This window comes from Hesperophylax consimilis, chromosome 26 (assembly GCF_061612785.1).
Source record: "Hesperophylax consimilis isolate HC1 chromosome 26, BYU_Hcon_1.0, whole genome shotgun sequence".
In the NCBI taxonomy this organism is placed as follows: domain Eukaryota; kingdom Metazoa; phylum Arthropoda; class Insecta; order Trichoptera; family Limnephilidae; genus Hesperophylax; species Hesperophylax consimilis.
The window spans coordinates 4,554,183-4,571,482 of NC_142861.1; the positions used below are offsets into that span (position 1 = coordinate 4,554,183).

At 34.2% G+C, this 17,300-nt stretch overlaps 1 protein-coding gene across 5 annotated transcripts in view; it reads left to right on the forward strand.

The window, feature by feature from the left end:
- Positions 1 to 16,513, forward strand: part of gzl (godzilla E3 ubiquitin protein ligase) — a 65,559-nt gene extending 49,046 nt beyond the window's left edge. For 4 of the 5 annotated variants that reach the window (XM_089647061.1, XM_089647058.1, XM_089647059.1 and 1 more), the window contains exons 9-11: positions 409 to 530; positions 4,115 to 4,207; positions 11,870 to 16,513. In XM_089647061.1, the coding sequence (XP_089503187.1) occupies positions 409 to 530; positions 4,115 to 4,207; positions 11,870 to 12,140 (486 nt within the window). In that variant the 3' untranslated portion in view covers positions 12,141 to 16,513. The remainder of the gene's footprint in view (positions 1 to 408; positions 531 to 4,114; positions 4,208 to 11,869) is intronic. The other variant, XM_089647062.1, reaches the window with a different exon arrangement.
- The last annotated feature ends 787 nt before the right edge of the window (positions 16,514 to 17,300 follow it).

The following is a 17,300-nucleotide window of genomic DNA, read 5'->3' on the forward strand; positions in this document are numbered from 1 at the left end:
GTAAGTAACTGCGGTCGCAAGTCCTACGTAGTTGACAGATCGGTAAACGGAAGACACAGCATTTATATGGGCGCTCCCGTGTAGTGTTTTCACCGTACATCAGAAGATTCTAGTCTGCGAAGTTTGCTGATAACAAGTCTTCCAGTAAATGGTTGACGATTCATCACGGAGTTGTAAGTCTTGCATGGTTGTCGTAGAGCAGCTAATCTGCAGCAGAGCTGTTATAATTTTATGAAACGGAAGCTTAAGGATGCTTTGGGAAGAAAGGAGTATACGGAGAATGTATAACGCAAAAGTAAATGGTAGAAGAATTCCCCCAGAGGAAGTTTGCCACCCAGCGCAGTGCTTTACCAAATGACAAAAGTTTTAACACATTATGTAAAATTTTAAGATTGTTTTCTTTTCCAGGGAGGAACTTTCAGCCCCCAGACGTTGAACCCTTTTGTCAGGGCACAAACGACTAATGTGTTTGTCAGCAATGAGAGAGATCCCAATCTTTCCTCAGGAGAAAGCACTCCAACTAACCCCAGGTGAACAATTATTTGGACTATGTTAATTTATGCGATTAATAGCTTTGTTTGGCTTTTTTACTACCTAGCTGCTATGGGTTTCACAATCTATGCTATAAAGATTTTTTTCATGAAATAAAAGACCTTTTTCTTTCTCCTCATTCCTGAACAAGTTGTTAACAGACCTTTTTTCTTCTCCTCATTCCTGAACAAATTGTTAAAATACCTTTTTTCCTCCTCCTCATTCCTGAACCTGTTGTTAAAATACCTTTTTTTCTTTCTTCTCATTCATGAACAAGTTGTTAAAAGACCTTTTTTCTTTCTCCTCATTCATGAACAAGTTGTTAAAAGACCTTTTTTCTTTCTCCTCATTATTGAACAAGTTGTTAAAAGACCTTTTTTCTTTCTCCTCATTCATGAACAAGTTGTTAAAAGACCTTTTTTCTTTCTCCTCATTCATGAACAAGTTGTTAAAAGACCTTTTTTCTTTCTCCTCATTCATGAACAAGTTGTTAAAAGACCTTTTTTCTTTCTCCTCATTCATGAACAAGTTGTTAAAAGACCTTTTTTCTTTCTCCTCATTCATGAACAAGTTGTTAAAAGACCTTTTTTCTTTCTCCTCATTCATGAACAAGTTGTTAAAAGACCTTTTTTCTTTCTCCTCATTTATGAACAAGTTGCCAAAAGACCCTTTTCTTTCTCCCATTCCTCAAGTCCTGCCAAGGTGTCTGTTGCTTTATTTTATTCTTGTAGTGTGGAATATTAATCTGTTTTATTCATTTTGGAAATAATGATTAATTAGAAACAATAAGTGGACATTCTTAAATTCCCAACAGAAATCGCACCCGCTGGCGGATCATGAATCTGCAATTTTACAACTAGACCATGTTCCTTGCATTTTGGATTGTCAGCTTTCTTCTTTAAAAGTATGTCTGAACTGAACACCCTCTGTGCTAAATTTCATTATTATCACAGTGAAACATTCTTATAAGGTTTTTCAAGGGACTGGAAGAAACTATTCTCCTTTACACTGGAAACTTCTTGTGTGGGAACCTTGTAGTATGAGGATTTTACCTTTAAACTTTAAAAAGTGAAAACTTTATATAATGTGAACAAACATATTTTCTTAAGGGTGAAAACTTTGTATGTGTGAACCTTATATGAGGGTTTTACTGTAAGTATACCATATTCATTATTTGGATAATATTTCTAACACATTGATATAAAATACATTGGATTGGCCCTATGGCACAGAAAAGTGATTACATTATCCAATAGTCTTTAAACTTTCAGTGTCTCGACCTGGTGAAAAACCATTTTTCAAAATTGAAACATTGCAGAAAATGGCCATCTACATTCAGCCACCTATCCTATAATCCCTCCATCCTTCTCCATTGTTCCCGTTTCACTTACAATATAATAATAATATTAATGTCCCTCAATAATTGTTGTTGCCATATCCCCGTTGTCTCTAAAAAGTGGGACTCTCGTCTCCAACTAAATCAAATTCGAAATAATCGAACTCGAAATAATTGAACTTGAAACAATCGAACTCGAAAAAATCGAACTTGAAACAATCAAACTCGAAACAATTGAACTTGAAACAATCAAACTCGAAACAGTCAAACATGAAATCAATCATACTCAAAATCTAACTTTCACAAAAGTCATGGTTTTTTTTAACATCTCGGTCTAATTTGTTCACTTTTGCGAACAAGCAGCTATTACCCGTAGATTAATAATTTGCTCGCTTATGGGAGCAGCTCATATGGTCTCATAGAATTGTTTTGTCTCCATTACTGTCATGTTGAGAATTTTAACTAAACGGTATTAGAAAGAGAAAACACCACACTTTATATTCAAATCTAGAAGTAAACCACAGAAGAGTTCAAATGTACACCTCTATGAAACCAAAGGTTCTGACTGCAATTTGAGAAAAATTTATGAAACTTTGTGAATTTTTTATTAGTTATTTTTGTATGAGACGACAAAAAAGTAAGGTGACAATAATGTTTATCCAGTCGAGTAAATAAATAAATTAATTAATTAAATTAATTAATAAATTCCTTGTGCGATGGAAATTTCTGGGCTTTTGTTTTCTCTTTCAAAAATCATACCTCCAAATATTAACATGGAAACATCCACTTATATTTCATCGTTTATCCTTATATTATTTGTAGGTTTTATAATTGAACTGTTTGTGTAAATTTAAAAAATCGTCTACCTAAATTTAGGCAGTCATCGCTCAAGGCCTGGTGCGATGAGACCTAAATATGGGTAGCCATCGTTCGACTAGTTAAAATGTGATTTTTTTTCTTCATTATCACCATAGACATATGAATATTAGTAGACCTGCCCTAAGTGATTTAAAGCGTATTATCCCCACTCCCCATACCGGTTCCATTGAGCCGGCTGGGCTCGCATATGGCCTCAAGTGAAATTTGAAAACGTGACGTCATCATTCTTGTGCGAACTATGGTCGAGGCATCATCGGTTCATTTTACGAAATAACACGGCAAAATGTTGACTTGTACTATGAAAACTTGTAAAAATAGATGTGAAAAAGAGAATAAACCCAATTGTCGTATTACATTCCATATATAAGCATTATTTTACTTTATTTTAAGCATATTCACATCGTATAATATAGATCAGTTTTAGAAACATATACTATCACATCGAGAAACGTGAAACACAAGTCTGGACGCGAAACACAAAGCTGGTTGGTTGCTGGGAAGTAAATTATGAACATGTGTCTTAACTAAATACTTAAACGAAATATTCGACTCTGAAAATGCAACCGAATTTTTTTGCCGAATTTGGACTTCGCAAATTTGTTCATAACGTGGCGAGTAATTTGCGCTCCCATGTAAAAATGTCTATTCATTCTAAAGCAGATTTTACTTTTAAGAAGTAAATGGTGATATTATAATGCGAGATGCCTATTTACTGTCAGATTGATTTATTGACGAATCACAGTCAGCCTTACTCCCTTCGTTCTTCAACAGTTGATTTTACCCCTCGCTATTATCTTCTCGTCTATTAATTCCTATGTCTGTGATTATCACTAATTTTTGTGTTTAGACGAAAAAACTTAAGATGAGCCATTTTTAAAAGTTTTTTATGTTTGCATTCAAAATTTTACCAAAAAAAGACCACCATCCAGAATTGAAAGGTGACCAGATGTGAATAGCCAGGTACTCTCTCACCTTCCTCTTCCCCATCTCCTTCCCCTCCCAACTACCTCCAGCCTCACAATATACCCCAATTGGGGATGCTTTAGTCTCACTGGCTCCATGTGGATGGGAGTAGTAAGGACTCTTGTGCGGTATTCACATAAAAAAATAAAACAAAAATAATCACCTTTTAAAACAGTTTATATATTTAGATTTTATTGCAAAGTGGAAATACACACAAATTTGCCAACTTTCTAACAGCGTCTTTAAGAAATGTAACTGTTAATAAGCCAGAGGCCTGAGAGGGTTTAAATAGTTTTTTGGGAGGGATAATCTAATGTATTCCATATTGATGATTTCTTATAAAAGGCGTAATATGGTGGCATCTTGAGAATGTGCATGTAGTGTGATGGCAACGTTTTGTTCCAGACCTTCCCGGGTAGGCAGTTGGCCCACCACGGACATGTCCCGGGGCGTACCCTTCCTTGCAGGGGTACTCAACCTGAGGGGCAAGGAGCAGAGGTAACCAACCCAAACAAATACGCATTTAACAGCTTGAGTGACTAACCGGCACGACCATCATGCAGGGGTGGTCGAAAACTGATGGCCTGTATAAACACATTTCCACGCATGCTTGTTGATTGTTATTTATTATTTAATCATTCATTTTATTATAAATTGTAAGCTTACCAGAATTTATTGAAAAAATCAACTTTTTTTTTTCTCTGCCGTGTTAACATCGCTTATTTGATTCCACTCATACAATAAATATTATTTCACAATTTATTGATATAAAACAATTTATAGTATATTTGCGGCATGTTCGGGAGTGGAAGATACTCTCAGTAGCGCCCTAGTGTAAGACCACTGTTCAGTATTGAAATGTTGCTTGAAATTGCTTTAGCCGTATTTGGTGACCAGATCTGAATAGCCAGGTACTTACCCGCCTTCCTCTTTCCCATCTCCTTCCCCTCCTCACCACAGTCAGCCTCTCAACATACCCAAATTGGGGATGTTATAGTCTCATTAGCACCAGAAGGTTAGGAGCAGTTGGGACTCTTGTGTGGTACTCACATAAAACAGGTTTTTTTTAAATGCATTTGTTACCTAGATTTTCAATTCATATATAGATTACAATTGAACAGTGGAAGAAGTGGGGAGGGGTAAGAGTGGGTGGAGTTTTTCAGAATTGGGAATTTCAATATTGTTAGACGGTAAAGACCAGTTTAGTGGGCAAATATTTAAAAGTGGGTTTATTAATTTTTTTTTGCTTATTGGATACCTAAGTTGTGTATGTGTATATACAAATATTATATATTAATTATAAATTAATAAATTAATAAATTAATTGGAATTGGTTCTATTAGGAACATGAAATGAAATCAATTGCAATAACGCAGGGCAGTTAATAAGGGAATTAATGATTTTAAACAGCAAAATGATATCGGATACCAAGTGTCTGTCGTTAGTTACAGTCTTACTCAAAAAGATTCCCTAGTACGCCACTGCAGCGCTGGTATAGCTATACTTGAGTATGGCCGTATACCGCTTGGGTTATTGGGTCAATCCGCACCAAATCATCCAGGCCATGTCACCCACCATCTCAGATTTTGATGAAACTTTAAATTTTTAATCCTTCCATATAGATAAGAAAATATACCAAATTTTACCTTCCTACCTCAACTCGTTTTTTTTTATGGGCAGTTGAATTTTATGCAAAATAAGCGTTTTTACATATTCCGAGCACTCCGGAAGAGCTTGTACCTTCAATGAAAAAAAATTGTATCTTTGTCATTTATAGTGCAAATGCAATGAAAATTTTCAATATTATCAAGAAAACTATGCTGATTGCAGAAAAAAATAAATAAACCCTTTACATTAATCTACTTGACTTTAAAAAATTACCAAAAGTAATTTTTTAAGTAATTTTTGGGACGGAAAAGGTACTTTACAAAAAAGCAATATCTCGGGAAGGTACAGTGTTAATGAAGTAATTTTTTTTTTTATTCATATCTACAAATAGCATAGAATCGCATACAAAAATAAAGTTCATGGCATTTTACTTGCTTCAATAAATAAAATCCATTTTAAACTTTTTTCAAACTTTTTGTAATTTTTTTTTATTCTTATCTACAATAAACATAGTACAACCTAAAAAAATAAAACTCCTGGTATTTTGTGTGCTTCACAGTGTAGAAACGTTTTTAAAATAAGAAATCTTTATCATACAGAATTGTTCTAGGTTTTTTTAAATCTAGATACAAAAATAAATAAAATCCATTTTAAACTTTTTTCAAACTTTTTGTGATTTTTTTTATATCTATTTTTAGTTTGTAATTGGGCAAGTTATAGTTTAGGTATATAGCTAGTAATATAGGTTGAATGAATGGACTAATATCAAACAAACAGTCCTAGAGACAAGTCACTACATGGAAATGATGTATCTGCAACAAGAACAAGACAGAACATGAAAATTACTATCTGCCTCATCACTAAGTTTGCAGGATACTACATGCTTTGTTTCCTCTGACATGCTTAGTTCTGAGTCAGCTTCAAAGCAGTGATCATCTATATAAATACAGTAGTTGTGTCATGTTATGGTGTACGTCAGGGGGGTATAACTCCGAGAAAAAAGTGGGTCAGAAAAAAAGACACGGTAATCTCTATGGGTAACTTGTGACGTATATTTTCCACAAACCAATACGAACTTCATGCATGTTTATAGGCCGCTGTCACGAACTTCATGCATGTTTATTGGCCGCTGTCATTGGCCGATTTTAGGCTAGCCAATGGGTTGGCTCCGAATGAGAATTATATTGTCTATGGTTACGCCTTTTTTATAGTTTCTATCCTAGTCGATGGTGAGTATGTGTAGTAGTGACGTATATTTTTCAGTTACAGACTTTTATCTATGGCAAACATTAGGACCCATGGGCTCAGTACTAAAAACCCGAAGATATTGATCTAGTGAGTGGTTCATTTATGGTGTACGTTGTTAAAATGTCTCTAATCGAAACAAGTTTAGTTAAATGTAGTGTGGGACAACATAATGGTACTGAATGTCACAAAAAAAGTTATACTAAGTCAGAGAAATTAACGAGTGTGGATTTGTTAAGTGAATTTGAAAAAAAGCTTATTCAACAAAGAAGTTTTGTATCTACAGACTTGGTTTTCAACATTTGTGAGCACCACAGAATATTTAACTTAAATAAATATGAAACATTTCAAAAAGCTTGTTTTGACCCGTTCCAAAGCCACAAAAGGAAAATTACAAAAACTTTAAGAACAGTATCCTTGGAATTTTCAGAGAACATTAATACCATTCTAAAAGTAACTAATAAAGCAATCCCTGGACAAAAAATTTGTAATGCATGCAGAGCAAAAATTAGTAAGAGCCAAAACCTTAACAATGAAATTGAAGAGCTTAACACTTTTCAAGAAGACATAAGTGAAGTTGAAAATGTTTTAAACAAAGAAATTTTTTTACAAGAAATCAACACTTATTTAACTGACATTGGAGAATCTCCATTTAAACTACATGCAATACCATCCCACAGTAAGTCTAGTTACGCTAAACTGAAGTTAGATTCTGCTTGTTCAACCTTAAAGAAAAAAGTAAGTAAAGTTTTAGAAAAAGAATTTTCCCCAGTAAAATGTGATGCAAAAATACCAAGATGTATTCAAGAAAAAGCTAATGACATGGACAGGCTTGTTGAGTTGGTTAAAAAAAAATTGGAAACACAAGTTACACGCCGTGAGAGAATTCAGCTTCTAACTCTCGCTCCAACTTCGTGGAGTAGAAAAAAGGTTGCTGAAGAATTCAGTGTTGGTGAATACTCAGTTCGTAAAGCACGAGAGCTACTAAATGAAAATGGTATCATTGCTTTACCTGATCCAAAAAAAGGAAAACCATTAGACCAAGGAACAGTTACTTTGGTTAAAAATTTCTACCAAAACGATGAATTTTCTCGTGTTATGCCAGGGAAAAAAGATAAAGTTAGCATAACCAAAAATGTTTATGAACAAAAAAGACTATTGCTTTGTAACCTGAATGAACTTTATGCTACCTTCAAGTTTGAATACCCTGCTTCAAAAATTGGGATTTCGAAATTTTGTTGGTTGCGTCCCAAATGGTGTGTGCCAGTAGGTTCTCCAGGCTCTCATTCTGTCTGCGTTTGTGCAATTCATCAAAATGTAGTGTTGCTTCTTAATGCTTGTGACAGTGAAGAAACGTACAATGATTTAATGGACTACTTAGTGTGCTCAAAGAACAATAGAGACTGTATGCTTCGACATTGCGATAAGTGTTCAACATCTAGTGAAAATCTTAAGAAACATTTGTTAGAAAAATTTGAAGAATGGGACCAAGAAGATGAAATTACATACAGTGCATGGGTAACTACTGATAGAACACAGCAGGTTTCAGTTACAGTTCCCTTTCATGAATATGTAGAACATCTTGTGAAGAGTCTTGTAAAACTTCTTCCTCATTCTTTTATAACAAAGTCTCAATCAAAATATCTCAAAGAGTCCCTAAAAGCACAGCTTCAGATAAATGAAGCTGTTGTGTTATTAGACTTCAGTGAAAACTTCTCCTATGTTATCCAGAATGAAGTCCAGGGTTACCACTGGACGCAAGACAGTTGTTCACTCCACCCAGTGGTAATTTACACTTGTGAAGAGCCTGGCAAAGATCTCACAGTACTTGTCAAGCTTGTGTGTAATTTCAGATGACTTGGAACATGATGTAAGTTTCGTTTACGAAACTCAAAAAATTGTTGCTCAATTTTTAAATCAAAAATTTCCCCAAATTCAAAGTGTTCATTATTTTACTGATGGTTGCGCAGCGCAATATAAAAACTGCAAAAACTTTTTAAATCTGTGTCACCATCAAAAAGACTTCAACTTGAAAGCATGTTGGTCGTTTTTTGCTACGAGTCATGGGAAATCTCCCTGTGATGGAATAGGTGGAACAGTAAAACGTCTTCTAACTAGAGAAAGTTTGCAACTTGGCCCTGGCAACACTATCACAACTGTAGACAAAACTTTTAAGTTTTGTCAGTCGAGAGTAGAAAATATATATTTTTACTTGCTGAGAAAAGAAAGCTTATTCACTTGCAGGCAACAATTACAGCAGCGTTTTTCACAAGCTAAAACAATACCAGGCACTCGAGGTTTCCACTGCTTTGTTCCTCTGTCTGAAAATGAAGTTGGCACAAAAAGGATAAGTTCAGATTCAGATTATGCTTTGATTTTTAACTTCAGTGGGGAACGAAATCGCTCTGAGCAACTAAGTATGGTACAAATTTGTACAAACTCTTATGTAGCTTGCGTATATGACAACCATTGGTTTTTTGGACTTGTGGTTTCCAAAGATGAAGACGAGTGTGATGTATCAATCAAGTTTATGCATCCTTTTGGCCCAGCTCCATCCTTTTACTGGCCACATCAAAAAGAAGATATTTGTTTTGTTCCACTACAAAATATTTTTAATATCGTTGACCCTCCCACAACAAAAGGTTCAGGAAGAGCTTACTACTTTCTTGAAAAAGACGTTCATCATGCTGATCAAAAGTTCAACCATCTTATGGGTCAGATCAAGAATAAAAGTAACCTAGTCCTACATTGCCTGTTTTATTTTTATTGTATTTGTTTTTTAAAGAGTTAACTTTGTATTGAAAAGAGTTAAAAAGTTGATCTTGTTATAAAATATTGCTATGGTGTATGCATTCAGGGTAAGGAACAAGGTACATTATTTTGTTGGTGCCTTAAGCTTACATTGCAAGCTTACCAGCATGTTGTAAAGGACCGAATAAGTTTGACTTTTTTTATTTGCAAATACAGTATCTAGATTTTAAAAAACTTGGAACAATTCTGTATGATAAAGATTTCTCATTTTAAAAACGTTTCTACACTGTGAAGCACACAAAATACCAGGAGTTTTATTTTTTTAGGTTGTACTATGTTTATTGTAGATAAGAATAAAAAAAAAATTACAAAAAGTTTGAAAAAAGTTTAAAATGGATTTTATTTATTGAAGCAAGTAAAATGCCATGAATTTTATTTTTGTATGTGATTCTATGCTATTTGTAGATATGAATAAAAAAAAAATTACTTCATTAACACTGTACCTTCCCGAGATATTGCTTTTTTGTAAAGTACCTTTTCCGTCCCAAAAATTACTTAAAAAATTACTTTTGGTAATTTTTTAAAGTCAAGTAGATAAATGTAAAGGGTTTATTTATTTTTTTCTGCAATCAGCATAGTTTTCTTGATAATATTGAAAATTTTCATTGCATTTGCACTATAAATGACAAAGATACAATTTTTTTTCATTGAAGGTACAAGCTCTTCCGGAGTGCTCGGAATATGTAAAAACGCTTATTTTGCCCAAACTTCAACTGCCCATAAAAAAAAAACGAGTTGAGGTAGGAAGGTAAAATTTGGTATATTTTCTTATCTATATGGAAGGATTAAAAATTTAAAGTTTCATCAAAATCTGAGATGGTGGGTGACAAATCCAAAATTTTCTGGATGATTTGGTGCGGATTGACCCTATTGTGAGTAGATATTTTATATCTACTCACAATAATATTCATGCAAGATTTTTTTAGATTGGTACCATTTGTTCCAATACTCAAAAACACGGGTTATTTTTGCATTTTGCGTTTAGTTGCTAACTTCATGTTTCTTCAGATGACATTTGCGATGTCATTGACCCGGTCTGCTTTGAATTGCTTCGAAATTTGTCCAATTTGGCTTTGGTAAATCGATATTTCGATTTAAAATATTCCTCTGATAGTGCTGCCAATGGATATTACTGCTTTTTTACATTTTCATTTGCGACCGATTGATATTTGTCAAATCAACCAGATTTTTAACATTGTCCGCGATCTCCGTCTTAATACCATAGTAATACGTCCCTAATCCTGAGGGTCGGGCGGTTTAAAAATCAGTCAGCCACTAATACTGCGGTATTACGGCCGGTATACGCAGTACGCATGCGTATGATTACGAGTAATATTTTCTTACTAACCTGTTCTTATCCCTCAGTATTATCTATTATGACCAAGACGGTTATATTAAGTTTATAATTTGTGTCTAAAAAAATTGTACAGTTAAATTTATGCTCGTTATCCGCAGTCAAAGGGTTTTAAGTGGATGTATGAAGGGCCTTGAGTTAAACCCCCAGGCTTTGAAATGTGTTTACCTACTTGTGGCAACGATGGTTGAATTTCTCATAGAATTTCAGAATGCTTCTAAGGTATTTAAATGTGCTAAACATTTCTTATTTCTGGAGTTGACATAAAAACAAAAACCATTTTATATGAAATAAACATTGATACTAAAATTTTAATATCAAACATGAAAATGTTAACGAAAAAACTTACCGAAATATTTCTATTCAAAACGTCACTAATTTTCAAAGAATGAAATATTTAGAAAACACATTTATTTTTTTCAGGGAATTAGTAAGAAAACTGTCACTTCACTTATTATGTCATAGGTACAATAAAAAATATAAATAATTTTTAAACTTTCAACGTGGTCAACTTGTCAACAGAAAAATTCTGCCAAATTGTAATCATTCACTTTGACAATTTTTAGCATTTTATCTATTCAATCGAATACGTGTTTGAGATAAAGTGAGAAGAATAATTTTTTCTCTTTCTAACAGCGAATAAACCACACATCTATAAAAAAAACACATTATAAAAAAAAAAAGATTAAAATTACGCGTTCAACACTCTCTTCTGTCCTGTTTAGGGTGGATCAATGCAAAACGAACTCTAAGCAGAATTCTTGCCTGAACAGACTATGCAATAATTACAATAGCGTATTATCCAAGGTGGATATTTTCAATTGCGAACTTACCAAATACAAGAGGTCCATAAGATAATATTTCTCTGATGGTTTGTGAATAATGTTATGTCTCTATTGTTTATATTTCTATTATGATTTGATTTATATCTACAACCTCTCTCCATGGCTATAGTTGTTTTGTTTTGTAATTTTTCGTTTTATATAATCTTTTGTTTTGTATAAATTTTTAATAATACAAAATCTTTTGTTTTTTTCTAATGGAAAATGGTTTTACAATGTATGGACGTCCGAGGTCAAATGTAATGTCCTTCCGAAGTTTGAGTTAACTTGTTAAAAATTGACAATTTCTTCTAATTTCAGAGGTGACGCAGACAGCAATGACCAGCAGCCTCTCATTGACGAGGACACATCCAACATATCTCCAAGCTCTTCCTTCAGGTCGGCTTCTGGCAGCATCAATAGCTCCTCCAGCATCAAGCCGTTGAAACTATCCCATGACGAACGCACCACCTCTTCCACCAGCCGAAACACACCTCCCGAGATTTCCGCTAGCCCGGGAATGATTGGTGTGGCTGCCTTACCAAATCAAAACATAACCAAACCAGACGCACGCGGGGAGTTTGTCGTTTGATCAGCGAAAGTATAATTGATTCACACGTCAAACTGCGTATAAAACTAATCAAGTTAAGCATGTTATGTCAAACAGATTCGTAAAGTTAAACATGTATGAAATTTTTTGATTAATAATTGACGATTGCTGTTTTGACAAATGCTTGATTTGATAATGAAGACTAATTAAGGGAACTGTCATTTTTAATGCTGTTTTTTTGTTTGTTTGTTTTTTGTTCATAATGTTATTATAAAATATCAAGTTGATGATATTAAATATTGATACACTATTAAAAATCATCGTTAAGGTTTATGGCTTCGCTGCTATTTAAATTCGAGAGCTTCCGATATCCTGGCTTCTGCTATAACCACTGAGTTACCGCATCATCTTTCAGACCCACTTGTTTCTCCTCTACATATTTATAATGTTTCAAGCGAATATCTTTTGTCTGTTGCATTGGCATACGATGAACTTATAAGCTTGCGATTTTGTTTTACATTAATGTAGAATCAAATTAGTATGTACAATGGATTCATTGAACTTATTCGTGTAGCTGTCGCATTTATGTGATCCAAGGTTTCATTAAATTACGTACACTGTGTCAAAACGTGTGCGTGATGCGTTGTAAAGGTTAGTGTTGAATTGGTTAATTTAGTTTTTCCTTATCTTTTTTACGAATGCTGATTTATAGTGATATTACTTATGAACAATTTAAATACATGCAAACAGTGCTTCGAAGACGGTTCCTCTAGTATTTTTGTGAATTGTAAAACTAGACCCTTGATTAGAAAAGACAAGATTGGGGTTTGCGGTATGAACACCATCAGTCTGATGTATATGAAAGCAGACTATCGCTACTTCTGACACCAAGTCTGTTTGACGTACGTCGAGCCATTCCACTGTATTGTTCATAGTTAATGAAAACAAAGGGAGATATGACATTGAACTGTGCTGACTGTCGTTGAGCTGCGACCAAACTGCATAAGTGACAAAGTCGATGTAAGTTATGTGTTGGTGTTAACGTATATAGACATAGGCGGGGGTCCGCTGTGCGTAGATGATTCGCAGTAGAATGGTTCATCTCCCTTGTTTCTGTTATCTGTGGTATTGTTAGTAATAATTGATGTGATCATTCATTTCTACGTCAAACATTACTTACGGCAGCTGTGCGGGAATTTTCACAAGTTTTATAAAAATTGACAATCAACTTTCACCTGGATAGAAAATGCCTGAAGAATGTTGTTTATTTTAGTGCAGGAATTGAATCTGAGACTTGAAATCACAAAGTCAAGGGTTCGGTGCTCTGTACCACACGCTCGGGAGATTGTTAAAGAGGTTCTGTTATTATTAGTTTCACATTTACCTAGCCCGAATCAAATGTTGTAAAATGGGTTAGGCAGATAGGATAGACCACCAAACAAATCTGTCTTCCCACACACTCCTTGCTTCACTTACATTCATACGTCGTATCATAAAACATACTCTTCTGTTAATCTGACTCTTGACATGGCCCGACTCAAGTATTTGTTTTCAAATTATTGAAGACAATATTAGCGATTCTTAAACGAAAATCTGAAACCGAAAAATCAGAAAAAGATAAGGTCACATCTATGACTCGAACCCAGAACCCTTGCCTTACCGGGGCACTGCTCTACCACTGAGCTTATGGGACCCTATCTCCTTCCGTCATATTCGAGTCCTAGATGTGACCGTGTCTTTTTCTGATTTTTCTGTTTCAGATTTTCGTTTAAGAATCGCTAATATTGTCTTCAATAATTGAATATTACAATTTGATGTTTTACTCACTAAGTTATTCCAAAAAATAAATATTTGTTTTCATTTGATCTTACCAAGCCTTCCTTGGGCTTTCCCGACTTCTTCCACTGATCACTTCCATGTCACACATTTTATCCACTCTTCATGCCTTAACGATCTAAGTTTTCCTTTCTCAATCTTACTCAATATGCATACACTTTCCGGATCTCCAGATTTAACAAATTTTTATTTTATTTTTGATAATTAGTAGGTATAAACGCATCGTGGACCATCTCGATAGCAGCAGTCTAATTTGTATTATCCACGGTCATTTAAAATCTATTATTATTACAATAAGTGTAAGGGTTGGCGGTGAAGTTTAACAATTAAGCGTCCATTCTAAATTAAGGCGTTATTTCGCTACCTTTGAGGAAACTGTCGATCAGCGCTACTCGTCGAGTTGCGTATATTACCCGTTTCACCACCGCTGGGTAACGCTGTCCGTCAGGTAAATGTCGGTTTTTGCATCCACGTTAATCCTCTGATTACAGTTACTTAACGAGAATAAACTCAACAGTTATTCAGAGGTGGTGAAATACCTCCTGAACATAATTGCCAGTGGTAGGAGTGAACCTAATAAGAACCAAAGATTCTCATATCGATGATTATCATGATAGTGATATACTGGTGGATGATTTCTAAGTCAATTATTTCATACTATCTACATATAATAAATAGCTTTTTGCTTTAGAGTCATAGACATTTAAATTGATAGACTTGCCCCAACATAAAATCTGAGTGTCATTTCGACGAGCGAACGCCGAAGAGCGCACATTGAAATAACCAGAAAACCGTGCGCTGTAAAAAATAAAGTTTGCGAGGCAACGGTTCGCAGCAAAGTCCACTGTGGGCTGAACTATCTACAAATGGGTTTGCACAGCGATGCAAAAAGGTGATTATAAATTATAACACATTTGTAAAAGTGTCTTGACTAAATAGTGTAACAAAATATTTGATTTTGGAAACAAGCCCAAACTTTTGTTTACCCGATTTGTGGTCAAGTTTTTTACGCAGCTAATAATTTGGGTGCCATTTTATAAAGGACTAGTTATTCTAAGTATACCTTATTTTCGAGGGCTAAATAGAGATATAACAATGCGAGTTGCCTGCATACTTTCAGATTCATTTATTGACAAATTACAGAAAGGGAGACGATCATGCCACCTCCCTGCTCCTTGAAACTTGGTTTGTTTCCCTTTTCTTGATTGACTGGTCTATCAGTTTGGATGCCTATGTTTAGGGTCATTAAATTGAACCTTAATTGATAGGTGGCATATTTAACTGTTAACCAATTTAGAGCACCATGATTTGTTTTTTTTTTTTTAACTATTTAAGTAATGTATTGCTCCGATAAACATGGTATATACTCTCAGTATCGCCTTGGTGTAAGACCACCTTTCAGAATCGAAAGGTTTCTTGTGACCAGATCTGAATTGCCAGATACTTCCTCACTTTCCTCTACCCTATCCCTAATCCTTCTTCCTCGCAGCATACCCCGATTGTGGATGCCAGTCCAACTGGCTCCAGTTAGTAGAGAGCAGTTGGAACTCTTGTGCAGTTACTATAAGAAAATAATATGAGAAATTGAAAATGGCGGCAAATTCAAATCATGGTGCTCTAATTGGAACAATATAAACATTCTTTATATGAGGATAGAATAAATATTATATAATTAACATAACATTATCATTAGCTTAGTTCATATATTTTTAAATTTTTGTGTTTGTATATAATTTTATCGAAATGAGGTTGACTGAAAATTTGAGATCAAATCTAAATCAGTGTATTTTTTAGCAAAAAAATGTCAAGTGTATTTGTAAATTTTTGATTTTGCAAGACATTTTACAATTTTATTTTTACCAAATGCACAAAAAAAACATGAAATTAATACAAAGACAAAGTTTTTTAATTCATTTAAAAAAATGTTTTTTTATCCGGTTTTTTGTTTTCGTTGTGATAAAACTTTACAACTTTGTTCCAGTTATTTATTTTGGATGGGACTGATTTCAATCTGCTATGGCATCTTCAGATTGGGTCCGATCCCAATCTAATGTTACGTATACATTTGCGAACCGAAGCGCAAGCCGAATCACGAATTATGGGAGCACAAAGCAACCACAATCTTCGTTGCTTTGTTCCTTTCCCACGTTCAATTTGCACTTTGGTTCGCAAATGTATACGCGACATACGGATGCTGGTGGCATGGTGAAACCAGTTTGTAGTCTATGATAGTTCTGCGATACAGCGTTAACCTATTTAAGCCTTCTCTACAAATGTTAAATAATAAAATATCCCTGCATGGGTGTTTTTTTTAGGTTCCATGATATTTCATCAAAATGACAATTAAACACACTTTTCATGACTTTATAACACTTTTTGTAGGTGTGTGTCATTTTGATGAGAAACCTGGTAACCGTTTTTTTAATAGTTTATTGCAATTTGGTGAAGTGGTGATGAACAACTAGACCTTATAGTATGTGAATCAATCTTTTTAAATTCTGCAATGAAAGGATCGACTGGATCAATATTTAGTTGTTTTTTTTTTGTTTGTTTTAAACTTGTTTAACCATTTATATAAGTCTATGTAAATAAAATAAATTTAAAATTATGTGTTTATCTTTTTGCCTCCTGATCGATTTTTTTTTCAATTGCTGGTGAAGACTGCCATTATTAGAGAACTACGATGTTAAGGTGAGATTGGTATATTTACAATTTCCGTTAAAACTGTTTTCTAACATGACATTTTTCTGATACCCGCACAGTGGTTATTTAGATATATGTATACAGGGTGTATCAGCACGTACCCGACAAACTTTAACCAGCTTTTCCTTAGCAGATTTGGAGTAAAAAATGTTATGGACACTTTGCTGTCTTGTAACATTTTTTTTCAATTAAAAACAAAAAATGATAAAAAAATCCACACTCCGTCACTGTCATTGGCATTGTTTCTCGTGTTCAACAGCTGTTATTAGCAAGTGTGTCAAAAAGCGTGTTTGCTCTTTCATACACACTAAATAATAATAGCTAAAAATGAGACGAATGGTGCCATGCCATTTCGTTAACGATCGTAAAAGCGCGCTAATGTAGGTACGTACGTATATTATTCAACGAAACTCGAATAAAATATTGCCAGGTGGGTTTTCAAACTTTGACAAAGGATAAAACAGTGGTGACATGTGGTGAAAACATGAATAATAATTTTTTTATTAAAAAAAATGTTACCGGACAGCAAAGTGCCCATAACATTTTTTACTCCAAATGTGCTAAGGAATAGCTGGTTAAAGTTTGTCGGGTACGTGCCGATACACCCTGTATATATATATTTGTATATAAACCAGAATGTTTTTTAAACAGTTTTTTTAGAAA